This window comes from Miniopterus schreibersii, assembly GCF_964146895.1.
Source record: "Miniopterus schreibersii genome assembly, chromosome: 18".
In the NCBI taxonomy this organism is placed as follows: Eukaryota; Metazoa; Chordata; class Mammalia; order Chiroptera; family Miniopteridae; genus Miniopterus; species Miniopterus schreibersii.
The window spans coordinates 17,978,904-17,990,549 of NC_138121.1; the positions used below are offsets into that span (position 1 = coordinate 17,978,904).

At 53.2% G+C, this 11,646-nt stretch overlaps 1 protein-coding gene across 1 annotated transcript; it reads left to right on the top strand.

The window, feature by feature from the left end:
• Positions 1-7,029: 7,029 nt before the first annotated feature.
• TLE7 (TLE family member 7) lies at positions 7,030-10,403 on the top strand (the record flags this gene model as incomplete). The annotated part of the gene is made up of 9 exons (XM_081117703.1): positions 7,030-7,340; positions 7,458-7,480; positions 7,625-7,683; positions 8,207-8,419; positions 8,528-8,769; positions 8,972-9,113; positions 9,261-9,414; positions 9,960-10,023; positions 10,346-10,403. 9 exons carry the CDS (start codon positions 7,030-7,032, stop codon positions 10,401-10,403), a joined length of 1,266 nt encoding a protein of 421 aa, XP_080973829.1.
• Positions 10,404-11,646: the final 1,243 nt, after the last annotated feature.

Consider the following 11,646-nt stretch of genomic DNA (forward strand, 5'->3'; position numbering starts at 1 on the left):
GTTTTAAAGAATCCCAAATAAGGTTAAAAGATAAAGCACAAGAGCAGAAATACTTTTGTAAAATTTGTTATATAAAAGTAATAATATGCAAAGAGATTTTACCATTAAGAGAAAGATAAATAATCTAATAAAATCCAGCAAATGGCATTAGCAGGCAGCTTTTTAAAAAAATATAAAAAAGATTAATAAAGTAAGATGTTCAGTCTCGGTAGTATTCCAAGGAGAGAAAATTAAAACAGGTACGCATGACCACACATAGGGAGCCCCCAAACCTTTCTCCCATAGACACAAGATATACCCACAGACCCTCCCATAGACACACGCAAACATAGATGTACACAGACACTCAGAGACATAGGCCACCTCCCTGCCCCAGGCACACCTGCTCCTGTGCTGTCTAGCTTGAGGGATCATTGTTGGTTGGGAGTGCTGTCTTGAGTGCTTCAAAGGAACTACCCTGTCAGAAAGCTAATGACATAGTACAGGACTCGAGCAGTGTCTGGGAGATGCCATTTGTAAGTCCCTCCCTCTCCTGCCCCCTTGCTCTAGAAGCTGAGCATGTATGGAGGCAGACTCTGGAGCCTCAGAACAGAGGTAGGAGCAGGGTACCTCTGCGGACCCTCTGGCCCTGCTCTAGGAAATACCAGGCTGCACAGTGAGACCTAGAAATGCCCTGGGCAATTGGGTCCCTTTACTTATAGGGAAACACCCAGAGATGGATGGCACTCTTCCTGGTCACATAGCAAACTAGTGGCTGATGTGGTCATTTACCCAGGTCAGAGGAGAGGTGAGGTGGTCACAGCTCACACCAGCCCTCCTGGTTCATGAACAGCTTGTAGATGGTTTCTGGATTTGGCAGCCAGGGGAGGTAGGGACAGGAAGCCCTGCAATCCTGGTTCCCAGAAGGGTCCAGCAGTTTCTTCTATGGCAGGAACTAGGCAGGGACTCTAGGAGGGTTAAGTTACTGAAGACAACCTGATGTCCAGCAATCTGCCATCAATGTCCCGTGTGACCTTGGCCTCCCTGGGTCTCAGACTGGTACCAGGGCTCAAGGCCATTCCCACCTGGATGGTCCCTGAGGGTTTTCTCCCTCTCTGTAGGTTTGGTATTGCCCAGGGCTTGTCCTTCTGTTCAGATCCCAAAGGACATCAGGTGAAGAAGGTATAGACACCTCATGAAGTACTGTGGCCACATCGCCCACAACTCCCTGGGTCCAATGGAGGCCTTAGGAGGGCTAAAAGGAGTCACAGTACTGGAGACCCCTGTCCCCTCACAAAAGCATTTCTTTTCTGAATTGGAACCACGGGCCTGGAAGAGCCAGGATTAAATGAAGTCTCCCTCAGTCTGGGTCAGCGTGTTGTGTCCCTGCAGCACAGGGCACCTGCCCGCCCCAGCCGGTCACGCTGTAAGGGCCCTCAGACAACATGTCCTGCCCAGTCCGGGTCAGGAGGGGACACTGCAGTTCAGAGGAAAAGATGGCTGCCGGAGGGCACCCAGCAATTCAGGGAAGAGCCTGGTGCGAGGCCCAAGCAGGGCAGGGGTGGGAGGGTCCTCGGGCTGGTGTAGGCAGGGCTCAGCGTCATCTTGGGGAGTGGGACAGGGGGCTCAGCACAGCTCCCCCCGGGCTAGCGGCCCTTCCTCCCGGCGGCGGGCCGAGGGTTCTGAGAAGACGCCCGCGCTCTGCCTCTGAAGTGCCCATGCTGCCCACACCACAGCCCCGCCGTGTCTGCTCTCCCGTGCTGAGGCGGATCTGAGGCCAGCCCCTCCCACAGTCCATCCAGTTCAACTGAACATCTGTGGAAGGCAGGCCCCTTCCACAGGCCGGGGCTCGCCAAGTGCTGGGGACCCCGACATGAGCGAGCCTCGGCCTTCCCCGAGAGCTCCCCGCAGCCCCTGCCCCCATCGCCCAGGCGCCATATGCACCTCAGACCACGTGGTCGCAGCAAATCCGACAGCTCCCAGGACTCCCCGGGCGCCAGCCCCGGGTCTGGTCTGGGCTCGCCCTGCGGAGCTGCGGGTCCTCCGGCTGCCCGCGGCCGGAGCCTCCCTCCTGCTCCCGCCCTGCCCCTGCTCACTGGCGGTACCCGCGCGGGCCGGTCCCTGGTGGCTCCGGTGATCCTGAAGTGTGGCCCCATCCCCTCTGGGCCACTGAAATCTCACCCACGCCTAGACCCAGCCCAGGCTCCAGGAAGCCCTCCCGGGCTGCATGGCCGCACGGCGCCTCTCTCGGCTGGTCTCCTTCAGCCCGCCACGGTAAGGGGTGGTTCCTCGCGTCCGCCGTCCACCTTTGGCCCGGGAGCCCGGAGCCCACGTGCTCCCGGCGTGTGGACGCGAGGCTCCGGCTCCCACCCGCCCTGGGCCGCGGGCGCGCGCGGGGTGAGGAGAGGGGGGGCGGCCTTCCACGCGACCCTCCCCTCGCCGGGGCCTGGGGCGCGCGCCTCCTCGCCCTGGGGCTGTTTCGGCCTCCGCGCGAGGAGGAGCGGGGACGTCGGGCCTGCGCGAGCGGGGCCTGGTGGTGACTTGCACTTGGTCCTGGAGAAGCCATTCGGAGCCACTGGCCGCAGGGCTGGGCCCCCGCTTCCTCCGGCGGCCGGCCAGGTCGCTCGCTGCAGGGCAGGGGCCGCCGCCGCCCGCTCTCCTGCAAGGGCGGGAAAACAACCGGAGGGGCCGCGGGCTCCCGGGTGGCGGCGGAGAGCCTCCGGTGCACCGCTGGCCGCGACGGCGGCTGGACGTGAGCTTAGAAACCCGGAAGGCCTGCGGGGCCCGGCGGCGGAGCTGCGCCGGGGGAGCCCGCGCCTCCGGAGCGGGGAGAACTCGGGACGGTTAGGCCGGCGCTTTGCAAACTTTCCTTCAAAGCAGCCTAACCCGCCCCGCGCACGCCCCCGTGCCTCCGAGGCCGCACTGCAAACGCGCTGTGAAGCGGGGCCGCTTGGCAGCCGGGCCCTGAGAGCGAGGGCAGCGGGCTTTGCTTAAAGGTACAGTGAGGTGGGTCCAGGACGGAGTCGGTGGGCAGGGTTCGGAACACAGGCGCTCCCCAGCCCGCCCGCGTGAGGCGGTAGGAACGACACAAGATGGGGGAGACAGGAGCCGCCACCATGCTCTCCGGGGAAGGGCACCCCCTAAGGAGTGGTGGTTGGAGGCTCCCATGACTAAGTGGGAGGAAGAGAGGAAGCACAGGGACCTGGCGGACAGTGAGGAGGGTCCTGGCTGTGCCATGCTGTGTCCCTTCTGCCCCGGAGCTTCCTCCTTCTTCACACTGAGCTCGGCCAGAAGCCACCTCCCCCTTGCTGGCCTCCCTGGTCTCTTGGTCAGCATTGCCTGCCCTGTGCCCTGCCCCAGCTCCCTGCGCTCACCTCCCTTCTGATCGTTTCCATGCTGCGCCCCCGCCCTTTTCCACTTGGGGCTGCTGGTTTACCGGCTCTCCCTGTGGATCACAAGCTCCCTGCGGGGACAGCGCATTGGGCCAGGCAGGACCTTGCTGGGGCATAATTTCCTGTTGAGTGGATGATGTCAGTGAATCTAAGGGAAGAAGTGTTTTGTGCCTGTGTGTATATGGTTTATACATTTTCCTCAACAGCCTTCCACGTGAATTCCCAGGGGGGCTCTAGTGCTGGGTGAGGTGGGAGTGGGGTGCGGGGTAGTACCCTGAGCACAACCGTGAAGTGCACAAGGCCATGAGCGCAAACGTCTCACAGGTGGTAAGAATTGGGTTGCTCTCCTATTGCCCACGGGAGGGCGCTCCAGCCTCCAAATAAAGATGTGGAAACTGAAGTTTGAGGTCCGGCTCTGAGGATCCCAACTCTGGCCTCAGTGTTCGCCCACCATGTGCTGGGGCTCCCCACCACCACCACCACCACCACCACCACCACCACCACCACCACTACCACCTGTGGCTATAGCTGGTCAGGGTCTCTGGGCAGGGGCACCGGCAGCTTGCTGGCTCAGCTCCTAGGGAAGCAAAGGTAAGGAAACCACCAGCCAAACTGCCTGAGGCCAATGAATGAGAAAGAAACTAGAACAGGAGAGTGTCCATTGGGAGGGCTGGGCCAGGCCGGAGGCGAATGGAGGGAACAGAGCTGGAGCCGATCCAGTTCACCACCCCTCCCCCTCCTGCCAGAAGGGGACCACCAGACAGAAGGGGTAGGCAGTGCTTCTCAGATGGGGTCCCCAGGGCAGCAGTGGCTGCATGATGGCATCTCCTCACAACTTGTTAGAAATACAAAGCCTTGGGCCCTACCCCAGACCCACAGAATCAGAATCTCTGGGGGTGGCTGCACTCCGTTTTAACAAGCTCTCCAGGGGGTTCTGATGAGTGCTCACATTTAGGAACCCCTGGATGAGACAGCCACAGAAAAGAAAGGCTTCCCTGGTCTTCACTTTTAGAGACACTGGTGAAAGATGGAAGATCACAGAGCCAGGCCTGTTCAAGTAAGAACAGGGGGAAGAAAACGAAAAGTGGCGCCTCCTTCCTCCCATAACCACCCATACTGGGTCAGCCCAGAGCCAGCCTTCCTAAGCAAAGGGGATTCACCCAGCAGTGAAAATCTGAGTGGCTCTTGTGCACAGCCCAACACAGCTGTCCACTTTTAGCAAACACTAGCTCCTGTGGGGTGGCCCGAACCCAATCCAAAGACATGTCCCTCTAAAAATTTCTCACTCCATCTTTCCCCCTGCCATGAATTTCCTTGGCAGATCCCCATCTTGCTACTCATCCAAGGACACAAGGAAAGGTGTTAATCGGAAATGACAGCCCAGCGGTGGCTTTAAGGTTGGCTGTGGTTGTAGCCATACCTGGTAGATGAGCCAGACACCGGACCTAGGGCTTGATTACAATTAGGCTAAAGTTTAAAAACAGCAGCACTGCAGGGGCAGGGTGTGGAAGGGAGGGTCCAGAACTAGGGAAGGGGGTTCCCAGCACTAGCTAGATCTCAGCTCTGCTGACTTCCCATCTTCAGGGTTTGACCTGCTTTCAGAGGTGAGTTTCATGCCTTGGGCATTGGTGAGTGCGTATCTTGTTGGTAAGGTTGACTCCCAGCTCTAGCATTTTGTGTTGAAGCTTGGGAAAGAGGGAATTGACTGGTAAGGGGAGAGGTCTCTGTATTCCCAGCGTTGGGGATAGTGCAGAGGGGAATCCTGGTTATCAACTTCCTTCTGCTTTTTCTGGGAAGCCTTGTCTTATTCTTAAGGTGAAATCTTGGTTAAATGGCCTCATTGCATTATCCAACCCCCAAGCAAGGGCCTGGGCAGCTCCCTCCCCCCATCACACTGGGCTGGAAACATGTGCTTTGTGCTTTTACCCTCACCAGGGCCCAGCCAGCCCTGATGGCCCAGTTAAAGGAGCCTGATATGCATCAGGGAGAATTTGTTAAATTATTTAAACAAATAACTAAGAATCATGAGGGCCCCAAATGATCATTTGGGGGAAGATGCGAAAGAAAGGATTTGGTTTAGAAAAAGGCTCAAGTTCCAACTGTTTTTAATTTAGGTTCAAATAGTCACAAATATGTAGAAACTATCCTAAGTTATTTAGCATCCACTCTTCCTAATATGTACATACAAACATATGCAAAGAAAAGTTCTCATTTCCATCCTTTTTCACAAAAGCTGCATATTTTCTGAATCCACCCCTCCCACCATGAACACACCTTGGAATTTTCCATATCCATGCATTAGTGTTCTTATTATTTTTAACTGTTGTGTAGTATTCCACTTTCTGCATGTACTGTAACTTATTTCATCAGTCCCCTCCTTTGGGTATGTACAGTTATCTGCTATCACAACCAGTGTTTCAGCTTGTACCTATTGTTTCTTGCATACATTCAAGTGCACCTTTAGGGCAAATTGCTTAAATTGGAAGTGCTAGGTGTGAGGGAAACTGCATTTGTAATTATGGTGGATGTTGCCTTCCTTCCTATGATGGGGAGGTAGGAAAGGAGACTCTGCTTACTAGCTAATTGCTCACCTGCTCTGAGCTTCAGTTTTATAAATCTGTAAAATGTGGCCCACACAGTTGTAGGATAAAATGGGCTCAGCTATGTAAAGCATTTGGTTGAGCGCCAAACACATAGCAAGAGCTCAAAGGTGTCAAGATTCATGGAGGCTGTGATAAAACTGCCCCCTGCATTTTCCTAAGGGCAGGCAGCCTGGGTTCTCTGGGGAATCTGCTGGAGTATTCGAGAGAAGTGGTGTCTGAGAGCCAATGACTGAGCCTGGTCAACAAGGCGTTGGTTCCCATTGGAAGATGCCCTGCTGAGCCATCATTTTGCCCCTGAGCCTTCTAATATTCCCTGTTAATGGCACGCTGGACCTCCCCAGGGCCTTCTGGGGCTAGCCTGAATGAAGGCACTTGGTCTGCCTTAAATCCTCCGAGCTGTGGTTCCTGGCACAACCCACAAATAAATGCAATCTCTGCCATTTATTATGTTTGTCACTAGCTTTATGTAATTCTGAATATCCTACAAGCATGATTCCATTCAGTTCTCAGAGTTCTCCCACCAGGTAGGAAAGAGTGTCACCACCTGCCACCCTTTTCATCTCTCTGGAACCTTGCCCCATCCAAATGGAACATCATGTTCACATGACTTCTTCAGAATTCTTCCACGCTCTAGAGGCTGAGAGGCTCTGTGATGTGAGTGGAGTTTCCTGTTGCCTTACATTTTGTTTACACTGGGGATGAACCTTCATTTGACGAATTTACCACCAGATGAAAGGGAAAGCTTGATTTTATGGGACCATAAAAGTAGTCCATGTGCCTAGAAGGAAAAACATAATGTCTGGTAACATCGCAAAATGTCTCTGTGAAACTTGTCACCATTCCTGCCAACATTTTGTATAAAAAGTTAGCAACCAATCTTTTGAATCCTCTCACCCTGAGAGGTGTTCTCTGACCTTTCTAAATAGACCCCAAATGGCATATCTGTTCTCTTGCTACAGGGGATCAGGACTAATTGGGAACTCAGCATCTGTTTGACAGGCCCATTGCTCAAGCCCTAGAACCAGGTGGCTCGGGCACTTCACTGATCTAAGAACATGAGTGGAAAGAAGGAAGAGACTTCCTTCAGTATCCTCAGAATTTATGATGAACCAGAAGAGAGGAGATATGAGCCAGAAAGCTCTGACATTTCCTCCCAGCATGGGCATCAAGGACAGTCCCAACTGGATGGGGTGTATGGTACACCCCAGTGGTCTCCAGGCTCTCCAGCGCAGCACGGCCCAGTTTATCAGGAGATGAGCTCTCTGACCCCGCAGCAGTGGGCCCTCCAGGCCCTAGACAGGTCTGAACTCCAGGCCAGCTGGCTCTCTGAGGGGCAGCCAAAAGAAGAAGCAGAGTTGGGCTCCAGGTAGGTCTCTCTTGCACTGGTTGGGGGGCAGGAACTGACCTGGAGGGAGGGGGTCCTAGCACAGAGCTCTCCATTTCATGCTCTGTCTCCTTCCTCTCCCCCCTCCATTTGTCATAGCAGCCTACCAGGATCGGAGTTTGGTAAGTTGCGCTGGGACAGTGTGGGCAGGGAGGGTGGTAGCTCTCGGTTCTCACATGGGACCTAGGAACGAGGTCTTGGTGTCGGGAGGGCAGGCTGCCAGATGTCCATTCTGTGAGCAAGTGGGCATTGATATTTCCCAGCAGGCCAGCCTTGTCCTTCGCCTCCTCCCAGTGAAGAAGTCTGGTCATTCCTCAGAGCAATTGTAAGTGTCTTCTTTTAACAAACAAAAAAACTTGGGATCTTTCTCTTCCCCATTACCCCGCAAACAAGGAGCTAGTAGGAAGGTGAGGGTGTGCATTGTGTCTCTACTCATTTTCTCTCCCATAGGTGATGGGTGTCCTGTGGCTCCCTGCTGCTTATGAACTAGGCTGTCTCCCTTCTCCCACCACCAGTATACAGGGCCTCTGCTCACAGAGTCACTTCTAGAGCTGTGTCCTAAAGGACTCTGGGCCAGGCTCTGCTCTCACTGCTGGCACTCAGAATTGTCCCAAAAATGTGGCCCTGTTTATCAAGGAGCAAACCCTGGGCATGACCTGGGCTAGTGCAGAAGATGCCAGTCGTCTGGGTTCCCCAGATGAGAACACAGTTCTGCCTGGGGGTGAGAGAGGAGCGACTGGATGAGTGGTTAGGAATGTAGTCAGAGGACAGGGACAGGCTGTCCCCCATGGATGAGGTAGCTCAGGTTGATGACCCGTTCAAGGCCACCCACCCTCTCCTCTCCCCAGCCCCCCATTGCAGATGAAGTGGTGGTCAGGCAGAGGACCCCACGTGCATCCTGGAAGGTGGGCAAACTCTGCCATGGCAAGAAAGTCTGTGCCATTGCCATCAGTAGCTCGACTCACCATGTGTACACGTGTGGCCACGGCTACATCAGGGTGTGGGATGAGAGTGCTCTGCATACCTGGAACAAGGCGCCTCAGGCCCAGCTGAACTTTCAGGTGAGGGGTATTCTAGAAGGGCTTGGGGGAACCCAGACATGATTCTCTCAGGAGACTCAGAGCTTGTGCTTTGAGGAGGTGATGTGAGAATGTGACCTGTTCCTACAGGACCGTCATAACTGTGTCCTCACCTGCAAGTTGTTCTCCGATGAGCAGAGCCTGATTACTGGGGGAGTGTCCCGGACCCTGACTCTTTGGGATCTGGCACCCACACCCCGCATTAGAGCACAGCTGGCCTCCACAGGCCCCATATGCTACTCTCTGGCCATCTCCTCCAATGCCCAGATCTGCTTGGCTTGTTTCAAAGGATTTGTTGAGATTTGGGATTTGCAGAACCAAATCTTGATCAGGTATGACCTGGGGGAGGGCCTGCTGATAAGGCCTTCGGGGAAGCACGTGTCCTTTCTGGACCTCACTTTCCCTCTGTGCAGTAGGACTAGGTAAAGAGAGACTGTATCTGGGGTCCTTCTAGGGTCTTTCTGGGCCCAAAACTTCTGGGGGGGGGGCGTGGAGTCCAGCCAATACACAAACCTCTGAGTTGTTTCCCACCAGGAAGCACGAAGTCCCTGAATATGGGTCTCGATGTGTGGACATCACGGGCAATAAGTTCTGGACTGGAGGTGAAGACACCAGCCTGTATTCCTGGGACCTCAGGAGCTGCCAGAAGCTGCAGCAATACAGTCTACACCATGAGGTGCCTGGTTGGCCACCATTGGGCTGGGTGTGGTCTCCCATGACTGGGATCTGTGGGTACCTGCAGGAGCAGGGCCCAAGTTTGGAGGTGGGTACAAAGGATGAATTGGCAGCTTTGAGCGCTGACTTCAAACCTTCTTCCAAACAGATCCTCAGCATTACCCATGACCCCAGTGAGGAGTGGATGTTAGTGGGCCTGAGGACAAGTGATATCATAATCCTGCACACACAACGGAGGGAGGCATTTAAGGCCGTCGTACATAAATACGTCCACCACCACAACCTCCAGTTTGCCTCCTGTGGTGAGTGAGAAGCCAGGTGACACCTCAGGGTGTTCTGTCACACTGTAGGGTGTCTACTTACTTGTAGAGTCTGGACCCAACCTTGTTTCAGACTCTTAATTTCCCCGTCTAGCCCTAACACCGGCCAAGCAGAGACCCAGGTGTCCACTTTTCCACGGCTCTCAAATCTGCATTATCCCCCCTGCTCCAGTGTTTCTCCCTCTGATGGCCTGGCTACCTTTCCTATCTTCTCTCTCTACTCACCCTGTCTCCTTTTCTGGCTCTCTCTGAAAGGGAAGCTTCCTCCACGGAATGACAGCCTAAAGACACAGGCAGACGGAAGAGGCATGAAGCCTCAGCTGAATGTCCTTTTGTTCAGTGATGCTCACCACGATCCTGTGTGTGGCTGGCGGGTGGGGACAGATAAGGGAGTGGTTCACATTGTGGTTCTCTGATTTTTATAGTTGGGGAAACTAAGGCAGAGAAACCTCTTCTCTAGTCCAGCCAGGAACAGAGCTGGGACTAGACTACAGTATCTGGCCCCTCCATCTGTTTTTCCTTCACAGGGAGCTATTTTGTGACCACAATGGATGAGTCAATCCACTGCTTATCTGCACCCTCTCTACAAAGGTTGTTTCAGGTACTGGAAGGAGGGGTGTGAAAACCCAGGCACTTGGAGCTGTAGCCCTAGATCCCAGTGGGTCAGATCCCAGAGATAGTGCTGGAAAGTTCCTCTGAGATAGCATCCAGGGCCATTTAATATATGGGAGGAATGAGGAATAAGGTCCTGTAAACTCAGGGGCTCCTCCTTGAGCCCTGAGACCTGGCCCTGTCTTCAAACTGAGCCTCAGGTCTACGCTGAGCCTTGAAAGAGCCCTAAACGAAGTCTTCACCTCTTGCCCAAGCCTGGCCCCTGTATGTAGTCGCTGTCTTGGCCTCTCTTTTCCTCTAGGAAGAGGAATCTACAGAAGTCCTGTGTTGCGATGTGTCCTCTGACAACCAGTATCTAGTCACGGGCTCCAAGAACTGTGCCACGGTTTACCAGCTCTTGTATTGAAGGTTGCATGCCGTGGTGCTGCTGGTGAAGACCCAGAGAAAGCCAGCATGCTGAGAGGGTGACCTCGGGTGCTGGACAACTTCCAGCGCCTCCTGCGCCTCCACCTTCTCCTCGATGGCAGGAGATCTGTCTGTTCCCCTCTCCCCCAAAACACACCCCTAGCCCGCACTCCCAGGTTTTTATTGTACAGCTTAGGGATTTTTCACTTTGTTATTTTTCCACCACTGAATGCTGGGTTTTGGTGGGGAAACTTGCCTTTATAATTAATAAAATAGAAAAGCAAAAACCAAAATGGCCTGGATATGTGGTCAGTTCTTTCCAGTAACAAACTCATTGTGGTGGATTGCTTATGCCCCCAATCAGCAAATTCCAGGATGGGGAAGAGATTTTAGACTAGACTTAGTTTTGTTTATTTTTTAATTCTCACCCAAGGGTAGTTTTTTTTCCATTGCCTTTCATAGAGAGTGGAAGGGGGAGAGAGAGTGTAGTAACATGCCGTACAGGCTTGTAGCCTAGGAGCAACTGGCTTTACCATATAACCGAGGTGTGCAGTAGGCTACACCATCTAGGTTTGTGTGAGAGCGCTCTATGATGTTTACGCGACGAAATCGCTTAACGGCATAATCCTCAGGATGTGTCCCCATTGTCAAGTGGCACATGACTATATATATAATGGAATATTATCCAGCCATTAAAAGGAGGGGAATTCTAACACATGTTACAACATGGATGAACCTTGAAGACATTATGCTAAGTGAAATAAGCCAGTCGCAAAAAGACAAGTCCTGTATGATTCCACTTGTATCAGTTTCTTAGAGTGGTCAAATTAATAGAGACGGACAATAGAAGGGTGGTTACCAGGGCTGAGGGGAGAGGGAAATGGAAGGTCGTTGTTTAATGGGTACAAAGTTTCAGTTTTGCAAGATGAAAAAGTTCTAGAGATGGAAGGTGGTGATGGGTATGCAATAATATGGATGTACTTAATGCCACTGACCTGTACACTTCAAAATGGTTAAGATGGTAAATTCTGTATGTGCATTTTACATTATGAAAGAAAAAAAGCTAGGAATTATAAAGATCAAATTCAGAATAGTGGTGATTTCTGGGGAGGGAGCTAGAGAAATTGGGTAATAGGGAATAAAAAGGGAGCTTCAACTCTATCTACAATGTTTACTTCCTCAAAAATAAAGTTCATC